The sequence below is a fragment of the Eptatretus burgeri genome, chromosome 5, assembly GCF_056783735.1.
Source record: "Eptatretus burgeri isolate ZD-2024b chromosome 5, Ebu_testis_v1, whole genome shotgun sequence".
Classification (NCBI taxonomy): domain Eukaryota; kingdom Metazoa; phylum Chordata; class Myxini; order Myxiniformes; family Myxinidae; genus Eptatretus; species Eptatretus burgeri.
This window is the reverse complement of record NC_140965.1, coordinates 79,366,536-79,392,798: the sequence shown is the minus strand read 5'-3', so window position 1 is coordinate 79,392,798 and position 26,263 is coordinate 79,366,536. Positions and strand designations below refer to the sequence as shown.

General features: G+C 43.2%; 1 protein-coding gene and 2 long non-coding RNA genes across 8 annotated transcripts in view; 1 reads left to right on the top strand and 2 right to left on the bottom strand.

The window, feature by feature from the left end:
* SH2D4B (SH2 domain containing 4B) overlaps positions 1-10,678 on the bottom strand; it is a 100,602-nt gene extending 89,924 nt beyond the window's left edge. Inside the window, exons 1-2 of one of the 3 annotated variants that reach the window (XM_085882578.1) lie at positions 10,534-10,678; positions 9,721-10,035 (exon numbers count right to left, since the gene is read on the bottom strand). In XM_085882578.1, coding sequence (XP_085738704.1) covers positions 9,721-9,895 — 175 coding nt within the window. In that variant the 5' untranslated portion in view covers positions 9,896-10,035; positions 10,534-10,678. The other 2 variants (XM_085882579.1, XM_085882580.1) reach the window with 2 other exon arrangements.
* A 36-nt stretch (positions 10,679-10,714) lies between these two features.
* On the top strand, positions 10,715-16,093 carry LOC147026775 (uncharacterized). Its single transcript, XR_015058504.1, has 3 exons — positions 10,715-10,916; positions 11,768-11,924; positions 15,744-16,093. It is a non-coding gene; the product is annotated as an uncharacterized LOC147026775 (long non-coding RNA).
* Positions 14,064-26,262, bottom strand: LOC147026774 (uncharacterized). 4 transcript variants are annotated; one of them, XR_015058503.1, is made up of 4 exons: positions 25,989-26,262; positions 20,198-20,469; positions 17,696-17,863; positions 14,064-14,870 (listed from the first exon to the last, which is right to left on the bottom strand). It is a non-coding gene; the product is annotated as an uncharacterized LOC147026774 (long non-coding RNA). The 4 variants fall into 4 exon arrangements; XR_015058502.1 differs by having other exon boundaries at positions 17,696-19,923; positions 20,202-20,469; XR_015058500.1 differs by having other exon boundaries at positions 20,202-20,469.
* Between the last annotated feature and the right edge of the window lies 1 nt (position 26,263).

Genomic DNA, 26,263 nt, shown 5'->3' with positions numbered 1-26,263 from the left:
AAATTAGAACAATGATATTGCTTATTCATTAAATCATAAAACCAGCTCATGTTTTATTGACCATCAAACCGTTCTTTTGGAGAAATATACGACTCAAAGAATGGGAAATACCAATAAATTACAACGGCACAAACAGATAAAAATGGCAAGAATAAACTTTAGGATATGCTCTACAGATAGAGACGGTTCATCAGCAGCAAACCACAAAGGGAGAAATTCTCTGACGGTCAAACAAATAAAGAAAAACTTAATTTTTAAGGACGTCATAAAGGATACAAACAACAGGCACGAAGAACTAATGCAATGTGTTAGATAAGGTGGTGCAAAAGACACTGTGTAAATGGCGGTAAACTTCTGGAATCAATTTTCATACGACTTTTGCAATCGTTATTACATATAAATTTAACGATATACCTGATCAGTGTGGAGCACAAGTCGGCTTCTGATTGCTTCCAAAAACGTCCAGTTTTGCAGTACTTGGACATGTTATCTAAGACTACAGCAACGGCGGTAAACTTGCAAATTTTTTTTTTAATACGACCTTTAAAATCATTATTTTATTTCAATTGAATGATATACTTGAACACGTGATATACTTGATATACTTGAACTCCCTCCAGGCCTTCAAAACAGCTGTTCACCACCACCTCTTATCATCCCCCATCCAAATCCTCGATCTTTTCTACCCCCGATAATCCACCCAAGCCCACCTCCTTCAAATTCCCTGCTTTCCTTCCTGAAAGTTCCTGTAATGTCCATCTTCTATTCACCATGTTCCCCATCCCATCCCTCTCCCTTCCACAGATCTCCTAATGTCTCTGTTCCCCACTATTTTGTCCTTCCCACTCCCTCCCCTCTTGTCTCATGTCCCCCATGATGTGCGTTGTGTGTTAGCTCTACACGAGCCTCGACAAGGTATACAAAAAAAAAAATTAAACACTACAACAGTGTAAGTTGCTAACAGCATTGAAGGTGTTGTCATCAATGGTGAGCACTGGCTCTATGTGGGCTGAGTGAGGGGCAAGGTGGAAGATTACTACAGTTTTCTTGATGGTGAGTGATGCATGTCCTCACCCTAACCACCCAAACACACCTTGCCCAGACAGCAAAAGGATTGCATTTAGGCCATGGGCCAGATGGGTGATCATTACCATCTCGGGTGGCAAAGGTTGACTGTACTTTTTGGAAAGATCTTTGTCTGGGCCAACTTTTTGGGTATGATTGCCACTCCAAATCCGTAGCTTTATTGTAGTTTTTTGGGAAAATAGGCATTTTTGGGGTAAAATTGTGTTTTTTGAAATTTCAACTGTAGAAAAAAAAATATCTGCGACAAAACAACATATTTGAGACTTGGAATAAATAGCTAAGTAAAATACAACCATTTTGGTGTGCTTTGTGTTGGGTTTCAATCGCCGGTTACCATGGCAACAACCATTTTAGGGTAAAAAAACATGTTTTTTTTGATAGTGAAACTTTAAAAATTCATATCTCAGAAATGAAAAATGATTTTTGAACCATTTAAACGATAAACACATCCCGATGCATCAGGGCAGTTTCTAAATTCCATAGTATGAGGGTAGGTTTAAGATAAATATATCGTTTTAGGGTAAAAACATCACATTTCTTGCTAATCTGACAGAAAACCCCGTTTTTTGAGATAAGAGGACTGTTTTTATTTTATCAACTTCACAGAGTATCCAAATTCTACATATATTTATATATCACTTTACATGTACTAGTATAGGTTGTACGAGTTACCTAGTTCAAATAGATTGGCATTGCCATGGAAACGATCAATTTTGTGGGTAAACACGTCTTTTTGACGGTAAAAGTTGAAATATTCATACTGTAGCTTGCAAGTGAAATAATATTTTTCAGAGATCTGAAGGCTAAAACCACCCCGATGCACACAGAAAGTTGTTTATTTCAATGTATAGGGCAAGTTGTCAACAAACTATCTCGTTTTAGGGTGAAACCATCAACGATTCAATAGCATTCCTCGATAGAATTGTCAAAGCAGAGATTTTGAGAAATCTTTGGTTTTAAAGATTTTTCAATCGTACCATATATCAAAAGTCCATTTTGGCTAACAATTTATATGAATTCTCTCTTATGGCAATCAATAAGTTGAACTCGACTGACGTTTCCATGGCAACGGTAATTTTGTGGAGAAACCATTGTGAAGTGTATTTAGATATTACACAGTGTTTTTACATCTTTTTTTCTTTTCAGGTGACTGACTGATCATGGAAGAGTCATTGCCTCCCCCAAAGCGGCTACGTACCGACTGTGTTATCCACTGCACTGATGACGACACTGATCTTGTGTCACCAATAGATTTTGGTTCATGGACAACTCTGTTAAAGGCTGCAGAAATTCGAGGTCATGGACAAATATTATCTGCTGCAAAAGATTTATCCGAAGAAGAGATTGCGCCAGTGAAATATCATCGCAGGTGCCGTTCTGTGTTTACCAACAAAAAGGACTTCAATAGACTAACACGTGAGAAAACAGACATACACGAGCAACCCAGCCGACATGGGACACCTCGGCAAGGGGGTGTCTCATCTCGTGTGTACGAGGCAAAGTGCATATTTTTGTGATAAAGTTGCAAAATATTTGAAAGGACAGCATTCTAAGGAAACCCTTGTGGAGTGTAAGCAGCTGTGAGTGGACACAACTGTCAGACAAGCTGCTGTGCGAAAAATGGACAATAAGATTCTTAGCATAGTCAGTCGAGAGATTGTTGCAGCTGAAGCACATTACCATAGGTCCTGCTACCGGCAGTATACAAAGGCATCGACTACCTCGGACAGTGGAATTGCCGCAACCAGTAAGGAATCAGCAGAAACTCTCTATGAATCAGCTGAAACTACCGCTTACAAAGAGTTATTTGACTTCATCAGGAACGAAATATTTCCAAATCCAAAGGTTCTGCACCTCACTGATTTGACATCCCTTTTAATTTCACTGATGAACTTGTACGGTTTCAACGAGATCAGTGACTCAACTAAGACACATATGCGTCGAAAATTGGAGAGCGAGTTTGGTGAGTCACTCCATTTCGTCCGAAACCACGGTCGCAGAGTCTTAGTTTACCCTGACACCTTGACAAGGGACGAACTTGCCTGCAGCATCATCGAACTTAGAACGAAAGTTGAAACATTGCTGGCTACACAAAGTACTTCTATGGCAGAGCTATCAAGGGCCGCCCTGCTATTGCGAGGCGACATAAAAAGGCAGGAACTAATGGCTGAATGGCCACCGCAACCCTCAAAGCTTATTAGTCTGTCCAACCTCAGCAATGTCTGAGGGGTCCTTGAGGAAAACAAACAAAGCTGCTCTCGCCAAAGCGCTGACCAATGATGGCATGGTAGCCGAGAATATCCCTAGACCGTCTGCAACCATTGTCGATGGAATGAGTTTCGTTCAGCGCTTGAAAGGGGACAATCAGACTTTCGCAGAAGTTGCAGACAGTTGCCTGGCTCATGCACTTCATGAAGGTGAAAATAGCCAACAAATCGACGTAGTACCGCAAACAATCTATAAAGAATGCAGAAAGATTGAATCGTGGATCGAAAAAAAATATTACATTTCTACCAAGTTATGGATTTTTTTTAAACTTTCACCGTCAAAAATGTGTTTTATCCCAAAATTGGAGGGTCTAGAGTTCAAGAATATCAGTCGAGGGAACAAAATTAGACAATGGCGGAAATTCTTGCACAGTTCGTCAAACAAAACCTGTTTCATCCGATTCGTCATAGATGAATGGAAAAGGCCAGAGAACCGACTCAAACTGGGAATGAAAGTTCTGTACGTTACATGCGAGGAACGATGCTTCAAGCTTGTCAAGGACCAATGGGAAGAAGTCATTGAAATGAAGTCTATTCAGGAAGAGGCAGACACTCGTATCTTTCTGCATGCCAGCAGAGCAGCAGAAAATGGGAGCAACACTATTGTGAGAACTGCTGAAGACACGGACATTCTGGTACTTTGCATTGCTTTCAGAAAAAATCATCCGTTCACCTATGTATCAGAAGGTTGGAACAAAAACTCGGCAAAAGTACATTGACATAACCAAGATTGCCAACGCCCTTGGTGAAGATGTCTGCAAGGCCTTAATTGGCTTGCACGCCTTTACGGGGGTGCAATATGGTCAGTGCATTTGCCGGAAAGGGAAAACTGATTGCACTAAAACTTACTAAGAAGACCGTGGACTATCAGCAGTGCTTCAGTGAGCTTGGACGGTCATGGCAAATGTCCAATGAACTGTTTGCAAAGCTTGAAGCATTCACCTGCCATCTCTATGTTTCTAACAGAGCTATAGTTCAAGTCAATCAGTGTCGTTCTCAACTCTTCACATCAAAGAGGGGCAACATGATTTCAGCATAATTGCCACCATGCAGAGATTGCCTGTTCCAGCATGCCAAGCGGGCAAATTACCAAGCAGCCATACGGCGTAGATCCCTTGAATGTACTCCTGAAGTAATCCCACCAACAGATTGTGGATGGTCTAGAGATGACAGCGGTGACCTTGAGATTCTATGGATGACTGGTCCACCAGCTCCATCAGCTATTTTGGAGCTCATGAGCTGTAGGTGTGTACGCCACTGTGATGCAAAGGACTGCATGTGCATCCGAAACGGACTGAAATGCAATAAGATGTGTAAAAACCAGATGTGTGACAACCAATATGAGGATGACGAAGCAGACACAGACGTAACCGTATATGCAGATGATGAAAGTGATGATGATGATAGCGATCAAGGAATGTAAATCTAAGACACTTACATGACAGCTGCCTGCAGGTTATTCTACCTATTGAACAAACAAACAGCCTTAGGGTGTCAGGGTGGTAGCTAGTGTTCAAATTGCTCGAAAATATTACATTTCTACCAAGTTATGGATTTTTAAACCTTCACTTTAACTTTAAACTAAAAAAATGTGTTTTATCCCAAAATTGGTCGTTTCCATGGCAACGTCAATCTATTTGAACTAGGTATCTCATCAAACCTAGTATGATAATACATCTACAGTGATAAATGGACTTTTGATACTTTATAAAATTGAGAAATATTTAAAATGCTCAAAAAAAACTGGGTTTTCTCTCCATTTCCCGAGAAATGCAATTCAAAATGTGATGTTTTTACCCTAAAACGATATATTTATCTTAAACCTACCCTCATACTATGGAATTTAAAAACTGCCCAGATGCATCAGTATGTGTTTAACGTTTAAATGGTTCAAAAATCATTTTTCATTTCTGAGATATGAATTTTTAAAGTTTCACTATCAAAAACCATGTTTTTTTTTTAAACCTTAAAATGGCTGTTGCCATGGTAACGACGATTGAAACCCAACACAAAACACACCAAAATGGTTGTACTTTACATAGCTATTTATTCCAAGTCTCAAATATGTTGTTTTGTTGCAGATATTTTTTCTACAGTTGAATATTCAAAAAACACGATTTTACCCCAAAAATGCCTATTTTCCCAAAAAACTACAATAAAGCTACCGATTTGGAGTGGCAATCATACCCAAAAAGTTGGCACAGACAAAGATCTTTCCAAAAAGTACAGTCAACCTTTGCCACCCGGGATGGTAATGAGAAGTGCATTTTGGGTGATTGGCCCATGGCCTAATTAATATGCATAGTGAGGTTGAGAAACAACAGAATTTTTTTTTTTTTTTTAAAGTGAAGCTGCTGTTGGTGATAAATAAGAATCTGAAAAGTCTGCCGCTCAAGAATGATTCTTAAAAGACACCATTTTGTCGTTTTCCGTGATAAATGACAAAGGTTCAACAACACGAGAGACATTTGACTCGTTTTCAGTCAGCAAATTGTGGTTTCTGCAAATGCTAAAAATGTTGCATTTTTCAACACTGGTTTTGGGAGCACAGACAATCTTATCAGCTCTGCATGGTTCACATTCACAGCTGCTTCCATTTCCTTAAACCCTGCAGCATTTGCAATTGGAATTTTTTGCTCGACACTGTACACTTGCAGGACACATGGATTACAAGCAACCTCACATTCTGCAATGGATATCTGTGAAATTATGCTTCATTCTGTTACCAATCCACCCACAACAAATGCAAGCGAGCCGGTGACGCATCTGGCAAATTGGAACACTCAACTCTAGGGCTCTCGGGAATGGATTAGCAAATGAAACTACCACGAGAAGAACCCAACCTGGCTACAAACAAAACAAAAAGAAAACGAGCCTCGGCTTGAATAGAACAACAAAGCAAAAATGCATCAAGGGGCGTTAAACAAGGGCGATGAAACACTCGAACACCCAGAGTTTTGAATTGCTGCAACAGGAGCATGGAGGTCTGCAAATTAACAAAAGGTAAAGAAATAAAGCAATCTGAAGTTTCTAAAAACCTGATGCCTTGAACAAACACAAGAAAGTGCAAAAGGAATCTGTGCAAACAAATTATAGGCATCATCAGAAAGTCACGTTATTTATGCACTTTGTGGTTCACAACATGATTCAGCAGGAATGTGTGCTTCATGACGAGTAGAAAAATACTTTGAGTTCTCTTAAAAGGAATGCAGGAGGCAATTAGGCCCATTAAGCCTGGACAATGGTCGCTTGTCTGTGCTCTATCCCTTGAAATGCTCAAGGTCAAGCAAGGAAGCAGCACGTACAATTGTTTTTATGTCTTTGATATAACTCGACCAGAGCTTGAATCGCCGACCTCCCAGACTCAGAGTGGACGCTCTAACCATTAAGCCACAGAGTCTGGTTAATGCCTAATAAAGAAAATAAAAATGACCGTTTTTACAGCCATTTTTCCCTGCTGTGCAGGGGTTGGGCATTTTCTTGAGGCAATGTTTTATGGCCGGATGCCCTTCCTGACACAACCCTGGTCGCCTCTTACGACACACAGGGATATGGTACACCTATTCTAACTGGGGCATACACCGGGACCAGTACACTGGTTCTAACTTCGCCGACCTCGGAAGGATGACAGGTTGAGTCAACCCCCTGGTGTTAATTCAGCAGCCAACGGGCTTGAACTCAGGACCCTGGGATCCCAAGCTGCCACCCTAACCACTGAGCCAACACCAGGCTTTGGTTAGTGCCGAATAATAAAATAAAATATAACAAAAAAAAAACATTTCTGCAAATAATCTGCATCTATTATACATTGAGAAGAACGTGTTGCTTTTAAACTGTTTTGCAGGAACTCGATATTTCAACTAATGAGGTCAAAACATTATTAAGCAATGAACCACCAAATGTAGTGTGTGTGTGTCTGTCTGTCTGTCTGTCTGTCTGCCCGTGTGTGTATAATTACATATATATATATATATATATATATATATATATATATATATATATATATATATATATATATATATATATATATATACAATGACTAAGCGCGCACGCACGCACGCACGCACACCTCAGTGAAACCATTCAGACATTATATCCAATGTGTCATAGACTGGACCATCTTTTAATTACACTCAACACTGAATGAATGAAACATATTTCACGATACAAAATGCAATTGCACAATACTTAACTTATTTGTTGCAATTGTAAACAGCATGTGTAAAACAATGTTAAATTTTTTGTCTTAAAGTAGTTTCACCAGTTGAAGGGAGAGGGCAACTCAGTTTGTCCGAGTGCCAGAATGGGTCATGCTATGATCTTCCTGCGTATGGCAGTTTTGCTGTCGGGTCGCTATCATTTTGTTGGGGCGTGACTATGCCGCTGATGCTGTGCCCCTATACCAGCACACTGGGACTCATTTCTCTGACCTCGGAAGGATGACAGGCTGAATCAACCCCACCTGGTGTTAATTAAGCGGTGAATGGGGCTCAAACTCAGGACCCTAAGATTCCAAGCCAGCCACTCTAACCACGAAGCCAACACCAGGTTTTCATGCTACAATTGTCAATGTATGCCTGGTGTTTGCTAAATGGTTAGGGTAGTGGGCTTGGGATCCTAGGGTCCTGAGTTCAAATCCCGCTCAGCTGTTGAATTAACACCAGGTGGGGTTGACTCTGCCTGTCATCCTTCCAAGGTCGGCAAAATGAGTGCCAGCATGCTGGTATACTGTGTCGGAGTGGCGACCCGTCCAGGATTGTTCCCAATAGCCAAGGAGACTGCTTCGGCAGCACCAACGCTCTGCACAGAGTATGGTCCTAATGGATGGATGGATGGATTGTCAATGTGGACATGTTTCTGCAGTATCTCCATGGCATTTGGTCATCTTTCCAGTTAAATGGCATGACCCAACAGCAACGCATGCCGATTTACCATCCCTGGACAACATGGAATAAAATCACTCTCCGGAACTGATGCAGCTTTTATAAGTTCTAAATATTACTCACTGTTGCATCTTTGTGCCAAATATATTCACATTGTGTTTTTTGCTCTTAATCATGCCATTGTTTATCTCATTGATCAAGAACATATGTAACTTAGTCAGCCTGGCACTAGCCAAACAAGTCTGAGCTATCCTCAGATCTATCCATTCTCTCTTTTCCAAGTTTCCATTTCTTACCATAACCTCCCTCCCATTCACATGTATCGCTTCTCCACGATTGCTCCAAGGTGGCTTCAGCAACAAGCTCTCACCTGCTTCTTCCTTGCTCACCCTTCTCTCTCAATCTTAGGTTCTGCAGAGAATTTTTCCAAAATGTCCACCTCGATCTACATGACCAAGTTCAATCACTTTCACCAACGACTTCCAGACATCTTCCTAAAACACCAGTTTGTTTCCTGTGGCTTTTGCATTCACATTGTGCTCTCAACAACAAAATCAACCAATCCCACCACTCTTGCCACCTGCTCCCTGTCCCTCTGCGATACTCATTCATCTTCGTCTGTGTTTCACATCATGTCCACCTGTTGCCAATCATGTAAACCTGTCCTTGACACTACATCACCAATCTGTCCCATATCAGCTACTCCATGGCCACACTAGTCAGATTATTGAACTTTCACTCAACTCTTAAGTCTTGACATCACATAGCAAATTAAAAAAAAAAAAATTTAAAAAAAATTCTGGATATAATTGGCAAATAAAAGAGCATCTGTTCATGAAATAATATTCAATTCTGTAAATGACCCAAAAGAAGGCCGAAGCAACTCAGATTACGATTCCACCAAAGACAGCATGATGACCTCTATCTTCTAGCCTTGAAACTTTTCTTTGCTCAGCCGTTCCTTGCCGACCCAACTCTTATCAACCGCCCCAAAAGCAAGCTTTCCAACGAAACCTCCACATTTCTCTTACCTGTGTAATAGTCAAAAGGTCCTCTCCATTTTGTTTGTTTGCACATTCATCGTCCATTGTTCCCTCCCACTCAATATTAGCAAAGAAGTTCCCCATTTTCTAGGTTTTTATTTTATTTTAACAGTGGAGTTAGCCGGCACGCACACACACACACACACACCTTGGGGGAAGTAGCATCACTTCCAAGGCCACCTTAATAGGAATTTACTTCTCCCCATGAACACTCTTCGATCACCCTCAAAAAGCTGCATTAAAGAACCTATTCGGCAATTTATGAAAGCACGAAGCTCCAAATATCTATGGTTCTTTCGACAAGTGTCATCTTGCTCATCCAGAAGCCTCGATTGATTGGGGAAGGGATACAATTTAATGAAAACCATAAAAAAAAAAAACACGACTTATCAAAGTCAGAAACTAGAAAGCTGGCACAGAGTTGCTCTCAATAAAACTCACTTTTTGTGGGTCGCCCTTTACAGAAGCCCTCCTTCGCTATTTTCTCCTCACGCTCTTTCCATCGGCGCACCTGTTCTTCGCGCATCTTCACAAACAAGATCTGCTTCTGCTCCTCGTTGAGTTCAGCTAAAAGTTCGGGCTCAATGAACATGTGTTGAAGGATCTGCTGCAGCATCTTGGACTATTGAGACGTCACACACGATTGGCACGTGCGAGGAACGAGACCCTTCTTCGAGCCACAACCACGCCGATCGATCAGGTTTTCAGAGCCCCCTTGAAGTCTCGGCTGTCGTTTCAATTTTCTTCTGTCGAAAGCTTGAAAAAGACACGTAAATAGAGAAGTTACAACAAAGAAGAAGACTGTAAACGTAAAAAAAGTCCTAGAATGACGTCATAACCTGAGACGTCACGGTCATGCAAATTTAAAAGACCTGATGGAAACAAAATGCGATCAAAGCAGCTACTGCAACATCGATGAGACCAATGGAATTACGTCATTTCGTACCGAATACGCAACTCCACCGGTATCATAATCTCATGTATTATCAACTAGGAGACGCCGATCGATGTTCGCGCGTCGCCACCACCTCTCCGGTCTCGGAGGGGAGTCGCCAAGTTAGACCCAATGAACCAGTACTTGGAGGGGGCACCGGGTTATTCGAACATGCGCCCACGCCCCGCCGGAACAGTGAAATAAATAAATAAATTCATTCGAAAAAAAAAAAACTTTTTTCCTCCGATTCAATATCGGGTCCGCATCGAGCCCGGGGGGAGAGAGTGCAGCCGCACGTGGCCACCCGGCACATGACGCACCTTTCTCACGAAGCGCGATCGTCCTTTGTTTCCCGCACAGCTTGGCCCGGGTCGGCCGCGCAGCAAACTACGCCCGAAGAGGGCACCGAGGATGCGGGACGAAGGGAGGGAAAAGGGGAAGGGAAGTGCAGGAGTAAGGCTCCAAAAGAATTGGGAAACAACGGTGCATGACCACGCCCATTTTACAGGGCCCCGCCCACTCCATTAGCTCCTCCTTCCGATCAACCCGGCTGCCCAAATTGACCTCGTTAATCACTGGGAAGCCCCTCCCACTCGAATTACATCACTCCTCTGTCTTGACCGGATCCGCTGACCGACCATTCTGCCGCCAATGACGTCATCGCCGAGGTTTCCTGCCCCTCCGGACGACGAGTTAAACAACAGTGAGCAGCGCGTTCGACTCAGTCATGAAATAACTCTCAAAAGAATCCCTTTGAATGGTCTGTGTGCTGCAGTTATCATCATTAATGCAGACTTACAGCACGGTGTGTGTGTGTGTGTGTGTGTGTGTGTGTGTGTGTGTGTGTGTGTGTGTGTGTGTGTGTGTGTGTGTGTGTGTGTGTGTGTGTGTGTGTGTGTGTGTGTGTGTGTGTGTGTGTGTGTGTGTGAGTGAAATGGGCACAACAGTTTAATGTCATATTTTTTACAATGAAGGAATGTTGAGAGAGGGGCAGGGGAGCCATGTTCAGAAAAATGAGAAAATGAAGAGGGAGTTAAATGATAGTGAAGAGATGGGAGAGGAGGGGTTATGGATGGAGAGAGGAGGGAATGAATGGTAAGAGGGCTGGGAGATCAGTGGAGAGAGGAAAATGAAGAGGCAAGTGTAGAATATATGGGACTTGTTGGGGGGAGAGGGGGGAGGGGGGTGGAGAGAGTAAAAAAAATTCTGCCATATTCGCGTACGTAATAAATAGATTACTTTTTTTTTCTTTCTTTTGTTTTTTAACCTTCTCATTTATTAATTTCCGAGAAGAGTTTTTATCGAGCAAAGCAAAACTTCAAATCAATAGATTACCTTATCATAAAATGTGGTTAAAATGAAACCGCTTTCTAACTGAAGGACACCACACGATGGACGTGGGACAACGTGGATCAAAGTAATTTCCAAAGAAACTGCATATTTGAAACATTCAAACTAATTTTAGAAAGTTTCCATTTCACAACTTTCTTTTTTTCCATTGGTGTGTTTTATAAAATAATGTTCTGCGATGTCTGAAACCTTCCCCTTTTACAGTTCACTCCTCATCGTGTCGACTCAACACGACTACCCCGTCCCTGGACAGGCCTATCAGCAGTTGCATCACTCTCTGCCAGTCTGGAATTGATTACATGCTGGTCTGATGAATGAAACAATTCATTCCATCCTGGAAATTCAGACTTACGAACAGAGGGTGGGTCAGGGATTGTGGAATTTGCAATGTATGAAATAAACCTAAACCGGGGATGAGGGGCGGGGGCACATGAAACAAATGTAGGTGGTGTATCGTATTATGTGCGTTATTTATTGCTGGTATGCCTATGATTCGACAGAGAAGGAGATGGGACCATATTCTGTGCAGAGCATTGGTGCTGCTTAAGCAGTCTCCTTGGATATTGGGAACAATCCTGGATGGGTCACCACTCCGACACAGGATACCAGCAAGCTGGCACTCATTTTGCCAACCTCGGAAGGATGACAGGCAGAGTCAACCCCACCTGGTATCAATTCAACAGATGAACGTTATTTGAACTCAGGACCTTAGGATCCAAAGCCCGCCACCCGAACCATTAAGCCAACACCAGGCACACATACAAGGAATTGCCTGTTAGGGGTTGCGAAGTGGGTGGGTGGCAGGTAATGAAGATGTTGGGGGTGTTTCACATGAGGTGTGGCGGTGGTGTGTTTGGTGTTGGGGATGCTACGGTCGCGGGTGCCAACGAGGGTCGTTGTGCGGATGATGCGGGCGGTGGCGTGGGTGCACGCGGTGGTGAGCGTCAGATGGAGATGGGATGGAGGGAGGTCGGGGTCTCAGTGAGATCGTTTTTGTTGAGGATGAAGTGAATGGGGACGTGGCTTCTCCATTTTGTGGCACGAATTGAAAAATAGGATGTTGTTTTGTTCCAGAGGGATGGGGATGAGGGATATTGATGGATCATTGGATGAGGTTTTGTCAGGTCATGGTGGAGGGACATTGGGTGTGGTACATGTGGATGCTAGCGAAGTGAGAATAAGAAATTCAGAGGACTTCAAGGCTCAGTATAAATTATTGGGTTATTGATTGAGGGAAAGGCGTTTCAATGAAATTTTTCCAGCATTCTCCCGAGAATGTGTGGCGGTGGGGAATTCACAAGTAGGGAAATGGATGTTAAATCCATTGTTTGAGGAATGATGTGGGCTGTATGAATTTTGGTTTTTGAGGCACTGGAAGTCTTTTTGGGGGCAAAAGGAAGTGTTTCCACAGTGATGGCAAGAGACTAAACAGAAAGGGGGCAGCAAAGTTTGTAATGGAAATTGAAGAGAGAATTAAGGATTTTTTTCAGCTAGATTACGGTGGAGATGCTGATGGCACAACTGGTGGGGACAGGGAGCAAAGGGTAATTACAGGAGGGAAAAAAACTGAGGATATTATACACCAACTCCAGGAGTTGAAATAATAACATCGAGGAACTTGAAGGTCAAGTGTAAAGCAAGGAGTATGATGTACTTGCAGTAAGTGGGACTTGTTTTAATGAGTGTAGTTGGAGGGCAGGACAAGAAGGCTACAAAATGTATCGATGTGATATGAAAGGGGAGACAGAAGGTGTTGTGGAAATTTGGGTAAAAGATAATATTGTATGGAGAGGAAGGAATGATGAGAGTAAAGAAGGAGGACCCCTTCCCCGAAGGCCTACAGGAATTAATGTGGAGGTTCCTGTGTGGATTAAGATTAGAGATTGTAAGATATTTCATTTGTAGGATGTGTTCATAGGGTACTGGTATGATTGAAGAGCAGGAAGGAGGGATTCATGAATAATTCAAAAAGCAGGAGGGGATTCAGTGTTTGACCTTTTTAAAGCAACAATACCAATATGGTGAAGGAGGTGGAGGTAGCAGAGCATCTGGAGAGCAGTGACCACAACATTGTGTGTACAACTATATTGTTGAGATGTGGAGTTCGGTTTAGTAAGGTGAGGCTGTTAAATTTCAGGAAGGCAAATGTTGAAGGTTTGAGAAGAGAGTTAGGTGCTCTAGATTGAGAAAACCTAATGTGTAGTCTGTAGGTGGTCTGCATAAGATTGAATGGGAAACCTTCAAGGAGAAATTGTGCCAGGTGAAGAATAGGTAGATTTCAGTGAAGTCCAACGAAAGAGGAAGAAAAAGACCGGGATGGATGAGAAGGGAGATGAGCAATGTTATTAGTCTCACTCCAAAGAGGGTGCGAGACTATTGCAATGCCCGTGCCTGTCTGTTTGTCTGTCTGTGTGTCCATGTCTGTATATTTTCACTTTAAAAATGGTTTTCTCTGCAACCACTTGTCCAATCGATACAAAACTTCAAACGTAGGAGAGACTCCCCATAGAAAATATTTTATTGCCAACTGATGTAATAGGTCACATGGTATGGCAGCCGTATTGGATTCAACAAAAAAACTTGGACATCATTTTCTCTAAAACCGCTCAATGAAAAAAATTGAAACTTGGCATATGTCATCAACTCCCCCATGCGGTATATAGTGATAACGATGACATCATTGGTGAAGTGGTATTCCAGCTATAATTGGTTGAATTGAAATCCTTATCCGAAAAATCTGAAACTTCATACATCTGAACTGTGACTCTGTGAGTGAAGAATTAAATTTATGTCATCGGTCACATGGTTTGGCAGCCACATTGGATTAAAGGAAAGAGATTGAACATAATTTTCTCCAAAACCACCTTACAAAATAAAATTTGAACCTTTGTATATGTCAACTTCCCTTCATATGTTGACGGGTGATAATAACAATGATGTCATCAGAGAACTGGTATTCCAGCCATAATTTGTTGAATTGAAAGTCTTATCTGAAAAAAATCTGAAACTTTATACAGTATATCTGATGTATGACCCGATGCGAGTGAAGAATTAAATTTATGACGTATATAACCCATGCCGAGACACTACACATGGTGAGCAGAATGGCCTGGCAACGAGCAGAATGATCAGCATTCTCTGCTTCCCTCATCTTGTTAACGATAAAGTATTGTTGCAAATGATTGCAAAATCTTCCCAGTCTTCATCTGGCTGGTACTCTGACAGAATCTCAAAGGACACCATCGTAAACAATGCCAAATGAGCAATGCATCAAAGTTGTCACCAATTGTGATGTAACTGCAGGATTCTGGGGTGACAAGCAAGACAATACCCAAGTCAGATCAGCACGTTTATTCCCACGGTCCGCAAACACTGTGCATGCGCACCTAGGCAACTGGAGGAATAAATGAGGGAGGTGAGCAGTGATTCTGTATTTTGGGAGTTTCACCAGAATGGGGTTAAATGGTGCACCACGTGTGCCCTGTAGAAACCTGGGGGGTGGGGAGTGGGGATGAAGCATGGAAAGAGCAAAGGGTGCAAGACCAGAAAGCTATCGACTAAGTTATGAGGAATGGCTGAAAGAGAAAGGACTTTTCATATTATGAAGGAGACGATTGTGACGTGATCTGATAGAGATGTTTCATATAATGAAGGGTATAAACAAAATCAGTAGAGAATAATTTTTCAGCATCATGGACACTGACAGGACAAGGGGGCACAAATTTAGAGTAGAGAAGAGGAGAGTTAGAAGGGAAGTAAGGCAGGGGTATTTTACTCATAAAGTAGTGAATACATGGAATAGCACCAGTAGAGTCAGTGGATAGTTTTCAAATTGAGTTTGATGGGTATCTGGAAGTAGTGGGGATGGAGGAGTACTAAGATGTTGGCATGATTGGAGTTAGGCTTGATGGGCATTGTAGCATCTTTCTGCATTTAAGTTCTTTGTATTCCTTGTAATATATTGCAATTAAAATGGACTCTTATGGGTTAAATAGTTGATTAGCTATATCGTAATTTGTATATTGAGATTATATATATTGGAAACCACAATTTAGGTCTGCCAAGATGGTGTTTGGCATGGCTTTGTCTCCCCTCAATCCCTTTGTATTTTTCACTGTGAAATGTGCTGTTTTTCCTCATTTCTTTATTTGATTAATATACCATTTCCCTTTCTCCTCAGAGGCGTCACCACTGACGGATATCGAGCCAAAGGCTACTCCTTTGTCCTTCGAATCAGGCCAATCAGCGGTGTACTCAAGCCAGGAAACCAATGGGTGCACATGATGAAGTCACACGAGGGATGGTTTTGAACTGGGTTTTGGAGGGGAAAGTTCAGTTGAGAGCCAGCAACCTCTCTGGTGAGGTCTGTATCACAAATTGGAGCTGAGAATGCAGAGAGTGAGGAGTGTGTGGTGCTTCTCCCAGCCTCTCCACTGAAGCCCTCATTAAAACTCCTTCCCAGAGCATTGCCGGGGTTCTTTAGACACCTTGAAGTCACATGTTCTTAAGACCTTGAAGTTCTTTAGACACCTTGAAGTCACACTGGTCCTGTGATCCTGGGGACACAAATACCGAGTTCGCCCGGACCCACTGCGGAACATGTCATTTATGGGAAACTGTAGCCTGTTCATCCCATCAAATCTCGGCAAGGGCACCTTAGTTGGCTCGACCAGGCCTGAACAACCCCTTCATTTATTCTACCCACCCCTTTCCAACCACGCATCTTCCAACCTTTCTTATCATTTTGTGTATCTGACCACCCCTTGAGAGGTTCTGTGTCAATAAGGATCGGGCAATTTCAGGTGGACTGCAAAAGTATTCACTGGAAGGAGGGATTCATGAAACAAAAGCACTGGATGCTGTGTTTCCATGTTGTCATGAAGAAGTTGACACTCGAATATTTGTACACGCCAGGGATGCAACGACGGATGGTAGCAAGTCCATTATCATTAAGGCTAATGACACGGACGTACTAGTCATAGCAATATCTGTACTGCCATCCTTACAGGAACTAGGTCTTGAGAACATGTGGATTGCCTTTGGCCAAGGAGCCAAGGCGCGATGGATTCCAGTCCATGAGGTAGTTTCTGCAATAGGGCCTGAGAAAGCTCGAGGGATCCCATACTTCCATGCGTTCACTGGATGTGACGTCGTGTCTGCCTTCCGCGGTAAAGGGAAGAAAACTGCATGGCAGACTTGGAACGTCTTTGATGATGTTTCAGAAACATTCACCAATCTCAGCCAGCGTCCAACATTTATTCGTGATCTTGACTTTTTTGAAGTTTTTTTTTTTTCTTCAAATTTTTCAAAATTTGGATGTTCAAATGGCCAATCAGGCAGATTTGATTAGAATCCCCTGGAGAACAAATGTGCCAAATTTGATGCTTGTATCATCATTTACATGATTCCTCTCAAAAATTGCTGTTATCTGCCCCACTACTGTTCTTCCAGGCCATCTCCGAGCTACGTTCTCTCTCGACCGTGTGCGCCCCTCACTCCGTACTCGTCCGTTCCTTTTTCTCTCCCTGATCACCTGCCTCCTATGCCCTAATCTTCTTCCTACCACTAATATCACGTCAATCAATAATCAGCCTCGGGGGCGTGACTTCGCCTGCCATCACCCTTGGAGGTGGGGCTTCTTACCCACTTGGTCCGGTTATAAAAATGCAATTCTTCCATGGTTTGTAATGCAAAAACATAGGGAAAAGCCACAGGGTGCAATGACATACTGGTAGAACTTATCCTTAATCCCTATCTAATTGACACTGCACTACTGCCCATGTAGTGACACGTAACACTTAATCTTACAGTCCCCCTACTTATTTACATTGAGATGTCTCCTACACGTCCATGGACCAAACAACTCTCTTCAATCATAACTTTACGATTTAATTCCTCCATCTACCCCCACAACCGTAACAATATAAACCACACACACACACACACACACACACACACACACACACACACACACACACACACACACACACACACACACACACACACACACACACACACACACACACACACACACACACACACACACACACACACACACACACACACACACACACGTTGTACTGGTAAGTACTTACAAAAGCTATTTTATTTGAAGTTATAACCTTAACTTACAAGCAATTGACTGATTTGCCAACTGCGTGGATCATCAGCTGGGCACCGTTTTTCATCGAGGTTTCAATCCTTTCAGCCCAGAACCTCTCAAAACCGCGGATCCACAACCTCGGTCGAAGGTCCACATCAATGGACCCACAACCTCAAAGTTGTGGCCAGGCAGTCAGTCTGTCAACACAGCAATGCAATATCCTCATTCAAACTGATTTAATTATTACTTTCATTTAATAGACATGAGGAGATCTGTGGAAGGGCAATCGATTGTGGGGGGGGGGGGGGGGGTACACAGGGTGAACAAGATGGACATGACAGGGACCTTCAGGAAGGAAAGCAGGGAATTTGAAAGAGGTGGGTTTGGGGCGGATTAACAGTGGTAGAAAAGCTCGTAGTTTTGGATCCATCCATCCATCCATTGTGACCATACTCTCTGCAGAGCATTGGTGCTGCCGAAGCAGTCTCCTTGGCTATTGGGCACAATCCTGGACAGGTCGCCACTCCGACACAGGATACCAGCAAGCTGGTACTCATTTTGCCGATCTCAGAAGGATGGTAGGCTGAGTCCACCCCACCTGGTATTAATTCAACAACCAAGCAGGATTTGAACTCAGGACCCGAGTACACCAAGCCCATCACTCGAGCCATTAAGCCAACATTAGGCATACAGTGAAAGACCTCCTGCCTTACAACCATCCAAACTCTCCTCTTCTTTACCTTCAGGATGTGGCCCTGAATCATATGACTGTCAATTTGATGAAAAACTCTTCTGCACTTGTTATGTCTGTTCCCTTCATTATCTTAAACATCTCTGTCATAACTGTCTCCTTTGTAGTGTATAAAGCCCTGTCTCTTTCATCTGCTCCTCAGGGCTGAGTCTAGCTAGGCCTGGAATCAATCTAGTAACCCTGTGCTGAACCCTCCTTATGACATCTTTGTCCTTCCTCACTTGTGGTGACCAAAAGTGCACACAATATTCTAGATGTGGCCTCACTAAATTCCTATACAATGTTAAAACCACCCTCTTTGATTTATAATTTATACCCCTAGGAATGCTATCTAAAACCCTGTTAGCTTTCCATAAAGCTACCTGGCAGTGTGATGTACTCTTAACCCCTGTATCTGTTACCATCCCCAGATCCTTCTCCTATGTGACACGTTTCAAGATTGCCCCTTAATTACATAATCCCTATTTTCATTATTCATACTCCTCCTTAGCACTTGATATTCCCGTATGTTAAACTACATCTAACAATCTATGAAAGTATCTCGACTTTGCTGAATCTCACCATGCCCTTCTCTCCAATCTACAGCACCGTACCTCCAAGCTAAGTATCATCTGCAAATATGGAAAGCCTACTCTTAACCCCACTATCCAAATCATTGATGGAAATTATGAATAATAATGGTCTTGGAACTGATCCCCGAGGTATAGTACCCCACTACGTACATCCTCCCAGCCAGCCATCCTCTCCCATTCACAGCCACTCGTTTGCTTCCTATCGCTAAGCCAGTTTTCAATTGAGTTATCTACTCTACCAGCCATTCCGCAAGTCCTAACCTTGCCTTACAGCCCTCTTTGTGGTATGTTATCAAATGCCTCCTGAAAAATCAAGATATACTTCATCCATGACACTTCCTTCATCAACCCAATCAGAAAGTGCTTCATGGAACTGTTGAATTATTATTGTTTTACAAATGAATGCCCAAAACGCAAGGGCATTCTGAAATGGCAGCAACAAAAGTAAATCAACATGACTTTTGCCAAGTCGTTAATCATTTGTCATGTCCAGCATCTTTTTGTAAGATTGTAACTTCATTTTCTGTTTGTTTAAACAAGGAATTTGATATTGATTACTATAGTTCGTGCGTTTAAACCTCAATCCGAACTTTGTTTCACAGTTTGCTTGAACACAAAATGTTTTTTTTTTGTTTTTTTTTTTGACAAATTACATTTCCGGCATCGTTTGAACAACTGTCCTTAAAACGGTTGTTCATCAACAGGAGCTCAATTGAATCTACTGAAACGATTTTGTTTTGTGAATGAATCATTATATTGCATTGAAATTTTGCATGCATGTTGTATAACTGTCCTCCCTATGCGTGTAACTGTACATATTTAGACAGACAGCCAAACTCCATTCAAGAATGACATGGGAGTCAGGCGACAGCCTCCTATCTCCGGTGTTTTGTTGAAGTCACACAGGCACGGAGTCAATGAATAAGGAGTGAAACTGAAAAAAGACAAAAATACAGAACAATTACTATAACGAGGCTCCATATGTTGGTTGTATTGACTGCTTAAGAGTAAGCTTCACTGAAAGCCTGTTCAATACAGAAATGCATAACAAGGGATAAAATGCATATACAATGCTGCAAGCAAACAAAATGCGAATACAACACTCCGCCGATGTAAAGGAGAAGGCTATGATATAACAAACAATGCAAGCGAGCAACTGTATGACAGTGGATGGCAGGCAAGGCCGACCGACCGAACTACGTACGTACTTACGGAGCATGTTCCACAGCGCATTGCTGCGTCCACTTTCCATCAGTACTGCAGGAGCCTCCATCTGGCCATCCCCTATGTCTTCGTGATAGGACATTTCAGGCACCCACCTGTAGGGACTGCCTCAGGTTAACCCGAGGAGACCGCCATCTGGTGGACGACACCTCAGCACCACCCTGACAAACACCACTTAGTGTGTTTTATGGAATGAAGTGTTTTATGGTGGCCGGAGTGCAAATCCTGCCACCAACCTCCTTGGAAAAAGAACCCACTGCAATAGGACGTCCACAGACACAGTTGGGAACCAGATATGGATGGCTGTGGTAATGTAAATTCAGCATACATAATAATGTTTCAAGTGCTACATATGCAAAACAAGCCAGTAGGCGACATGGCTGCTCGCTCGAGATGGAAAGCTGGCCGACGCGACGAGCCGATATTCATGTACATGCTGTCAATCAATTTAGCACAATAAATATGATTATCACAGCCCTCTTAGTTTGCGCCCAGAAACCCTCCTTGTGAAATTTCAGGCATGTTTCCAAAGAGACTCTAACAAACGGCAGCCCTGGTAATTCCATTTATCTATTCGCTAAAGATTTTATTTTTTTTATATGATGCTGTAAGACATTCTCCTTGGGCACAAAAAAAAACCAGGTCCCTCGGAGGTCCAGTTTCAGAGGTATTGATTTTTTTGTACAGTCCACAATAAGTGTACGATGTACGATAAAGTATTTTAGCTGTTGCTGAGCAACGGAGATGTGCATAGCAACCATTCATTTTTGTGTACATGCTAGCCACATTGTACACATTTCACCCAAGTTTTCTCAATATCAGACTCTTTCTCTTAGAGATATTCGCAATTGACCGTTGCTATGCCGTTGGGGGTCCCATATTCGAAAGCACACGATTCGCAGAAATATTGGTCCTACCTACCAAATTTCATTGGAATCGGTTGAGTGGTTTAGCCCCTAAGGCTTGACCAAAGTTTCGTGGACAGAGAGACAGATGGAAATGTCCAGAATAAGGGTGCTCTAGTGAGCAGCCAATATTTATCGATATAACACGAAGAAATGTTCAATATTTTTATGCTTACAGATAAAGCTTTCAATGTCATAACAAAAAGGGGTGCATCCGACTGATAAATGTGCTCAAATGGATGCATCACTTCCTGTTTCCTGTTCTCAATTAACACAAATGGCCAGCAGGGGGCTCGAACTCACAAAGTGCATAAAATGTATTGTTGCGGATTTGGAAGGCAATCGCACTCAACCATTCAGGTTCCTATAGATTAGTTATCTCGGTAAGTACGTGTTTATAGATAGCCCTTTCCCTAGTCTAGCGGGTAATTATGTGTGAATGCACTGCGATTTGTAATTAGAATACCCCATCTGCAACAAACGACAGCTGCAACCCCTCAGCTCCCAGCATCCCCCGCGAGTTACTGGGTGAAGGGTTAAGCCCCCACTCACCGGTTCGCTTGACGGAGCGCCCAAGTGGGGGAGGGGTGGAACGCACAGAGGAGGATAAGAAAAAACGGACTTTGCAATTGGGGTTTCACCACCTCAGAGCGGGACTCCGCCCAGAGTGGGAGGAGTGGGCTCCTCACCCAGTCAGGGACTTCGCCGTCTCAGATTGTGAACGAGGTGGGCGGAGACGTTTTCCTCCCCCCCCCCCTTTGTCTCCCGCCCGACGAGGGTGAATAGATGCGCGGCCGCAGAGCTTGGGAGAACACATCTCTCGGGAGATCACATCGAAGAGGACATATCTCGGGACGTCACATCTCGATACGAGGCACGGAGTCTGCGACGGCTGTCTCTGCCTCGGCCGGTCGCTCTTCAGCGTGTCGCTGGTGGTGATCCTGGCTCCTCATCCCTCGCGCTTGGGTTAGCAGTGTCCGATCGACGAACCACGGAGTCCGAGACCAAGGGAACGCCCAGCCGCGTGCTCGCGGCAAGGTAGCCAGCTACACCCTTCTTCGCGGTCAGGGGTCGAATGTCAGGGGGGTCGGGTCAAAACTTTCAAATTGCGATAAAACGCCATTTAAAGTCCGATTGACTTCCAAGTTATGATCATGACCAAACTAAGTGCTATAACTCATTAAACAGTAGCACTATCGACTTATAAGAACCAAATTGATTTCCAGGTTTTTGTTTTCTCAGAGATCATGGAGATATGACAGTTATTCCAGCAATTCCTTGCTCAACGATCAATTTCATTTGTTTGTTTGTGTACAGGATATCTCAAAAAGTTGTGCACGGATTTGGATGAAACTTGGTGGACATGTTGGGTGTGTAACAAGGAAGAATTGATTCAATTTTGGTGAAGATCCGAATCCAGCTCTGGATCTGATAATTTTTTAAGTGATTCTTCACCATTGAGAGATAGGGCAAAACTAATATATAGCATGATATCTGAAAAAGTTGTGGACAGATTCAGCCGAAACTTGGTTGACAGGTTGAGTGTGTCGCAAGGATGGATCGATTCGATTTTGGTGAAGATCCGAGTCCGGAGCTGGATACGATAATTATTTAATTACATAGCGATTCTTCACCGTTGAGAGATCGGGCCAAAAACGATATAGTACTGTATGGCATGATATTTCAAAAATGTAATGGGCCCGATATGTTCTCGTGGATCAGGCATTACGTGGTGGAGGTATGCGCTCTACCAAGTACCTTTCTCGTCTGTTGCTCTTTTGACTTGTCTATCTGTCAGTCTGATTGAACTCTTATCAACCTTCCCATGTGTGCCCTTTCGAAGCAATGGATATCTGTGAAATTATGCTTCATTCTGTTGCCAATCCACCCACAAGCGAGCCGGTGACGCATCTGGCAAATTGGAACACTCAACTCTAGGACTCTCAGGAATGGATTAGCAAATGAAACTACCATGAGAAGAACCCAACCTGGCTACAAACAAAACAAAAACAAAACGAGCCTCCGCTTGAATCGACCAACAAAGCAAAAATGCATCAAGGGGCTTTAAACAAGGGCGATGAAACATTCGAAGACCCAGAGTTTTGAATTGCTGCTACAGGAGCATGGAGGTCTGTAAATTAACAAAAGGTAAAGAAATAAAGCAATCTGGAGTTTCTAAAAACCTGATGCCTTGAACAAACACAAGAAAGTGCAAAAGGAATCTGTGCAAACAAATTATAGGCATCATCAGAAAGTCACGTTATTTATGCGCTTTGTGGTTCACAACATGATTCAGCAGGAATGTGTGCTTCATGACGAGTAGAAAAATACTTTGAGTTCTCTTAAAAGGAATGCAGGAGGTAATTAGGCCCATTAAGCCTGGACAATGGTCGCTTGTCCGTGCGCTTTCCCTTTAAATGCTAAAGGTCAAGCAAGGAAGCAGCACGTACAATTTTTCTTTATGTCTTTGATATTGTTGCGAATCTGGAAGCTTACTGCACTCAAGATTCAGGTCCTTATAGAACAGTTATATCGGTAAGTGTGTTTATAGTTAGGGCCCCATACCTGTGTCTAACGGGAATTACATGTGTGCGCTGCGGAGTTTCGTTTAGAACAAACCTCCTTCACTGCACTTCACACACCGACGCCATTGCCCACATGCGTTCGGCCACGTACGTGGGCGGAGATTTCCATCGCCTCAGACCAGGACTCCGCCCAGGAAGGCAGGGGCGTGCCCCTTGTCCAATCACACCACAGAAGGCGGCTTTCCCATGACACGCCGGCCAATGAGGTTTGAGATGGCCACAGAGAGCGACCTCCCCACGACGCCCCCGTCCAATGAGGGTGGAGCGCGCCTCAGACGGCGATTTGCTCACCCCGGAGGAAAAAGGAACATAAGAAACGCCAGACTGGGTGGGGAGGGGGGGCAAAAGGGTCGTGTTCGTCGTCATGATGATCATCATCATCGTGTTGTGGGTTTGAGTCCCGCCGAGCTGGATCATCGTTGCCTTTGATCTTCTCCTTGGCCTTGGTCGATTGGTGTGTGGCCGGTTGGAGAGCGTGGTACCTGGTGCTTGGAGCAGAATCGTGTTGCGGGTCCGAGACCCGCCGAGCGGGATCGTCGAAGACCACACGAGGTGGACAGGTCCAAACACATGGTCTGGTCTCTAGCTCACCTGTCTTTGAGCTGGAGGCCTTCAATAAAGACCCGACGGGTCCATTTCTGTGTGGGTGTGTCTGTGTGTGGGCCCGTCTTGAAGACGCAACTGGATAAGTGCTTTTGCTTGAATATTGACTGCATTTCTTATAGTCGGATAACTCTGCTATTGGAGTGTCCCCCCCCCCCCATTATAAATAAATCCCCCTGTTGAATGTTTCAGCTTGTTTCTGTGTTTTCTTTATTGGTTTAGCACAGTGTGTGTTGGGAAATTTGGAAGCGGCAAATTGTGCATTTGGTCCGACGGACCTCGGTAACCATCCGCTCGAGTTACGCACGGTTCGAGCACGCTAACGGCTCGTTCCGCTCGAGCTCCGCCGAAGGTGAATTTCCCCGGTAGTTGGGATGACGTGGGTATTTAGGTAAATTGAAATTGGCAATTGACCCTATCCCATGCGGTAGACCTATTGGCAAACTTCGGTCCGATAAGGCACCCGTCAGCTCCGGAGTTATCCAGGGTGACGACCTATAAATTCCGGGTGTTTGGTGGAGCCGATTCGACTGCTCCATCTAGCGGTCGTGCTCGCCACCAAAACTCGGCCCCACAACAATATAACTCGACCAGGGTTTGAATCGCCGACCTCCCAGACTCAGAGTAGATGCTCTAACCATAAAGCCACAGAGTCTGGTTAGTGCCTAATAATAATAATAATAATAATAATAATAATAATAATAATAATAATATAAAAAAACATTTCTACAAATAATCTGCATCTATTATACATTGAGAAGAACGTGTTGCTTGTAAACTGTTTTGCAGGAACTCGATATTTCAACTAATGAGGTCAAAACATTATTAAGCAATGAACCACCAAATGTTGTGTGTTTGTGTGTTTGTGTGAGTGTGTGCGTGTTTGTGTGTGAGTGTGTGAGTGTGTGTGTGTGTGTGTGTGCGTGTTTGTGTGTGTTTGTGTGAGTTTGTGTGAGTTTGTGTGAGTTTGTGTGTGTGTGTTTTTGTGTGTGTGTGTTTGTGTGTGACTGTGTGAGTTTGTGTGTGTGTTTTTGTGTGAGTGTGTGTGTTTGTGTGTGTCTGTGTGAGTTTGTGTGTGAGTGTTTGTGTGTGTGTTTTTGTGTGTGTCTGTGTGAGTTTGTGTGTGAGTTTGTGTGTGTGTTTGTGTGTGTGTTTGTGTGTGTGTGTTTGTGTGAGTGTGTTTTTGAGTGTGTGTTTTTGTGTGCGAGTGTGTGTGTGAGTGTGTTTGAGTGTGTTTTTGTGTGCGAGTGTGTGTGTTTGTGTGTGTCTGTGTGAGTTTGTGTGAGTGTGTGTTTGAGTGTGTGTTTTTGTGTGCGAGTGTGTGTGTTTGTGTGTGTCTGTGTGAGTTTGTGTGAAAAAAAAAATATATATATATATATCTATATATATATATATATATATATATATATATATATATATATACATACATAATGACCAAAGGCAAATACACACACACACACACACACACACACACACACACACACACACACACACACACTCACACACTCACACACTCACACACTCACACACTCACACACTCACACACACACTCACACACTCACACACTCACACACTCAACACTGAATGAATGAAAACACGTGTTCGTGTCGGATGGCTGGACCTTGCATCCTCACGCTCACCCTCACCCTCACCCTCACCCTCACCCTCACCCTCACCCTCACCCCCAATCCCCGTGAATACCTCACAATGTTTCACAACAGGAGACGACCCAAGAAAAAGAAACGTACACACTCGTAACCAGCTAATCGGAAGTACGATGAATTCCACCTCCTTATTGGTTCATTATCAACAATAAAATAACTATTTTACACACATAAATTTACATCGTAAAAATAAATTACTGGATTTGGAAAATATTTCGGGAGATTAGTAAAAACACCTCAAACCTGTAATTATTGGGGGGGGAAAAATTATTGAAACAACAACAACAACAACA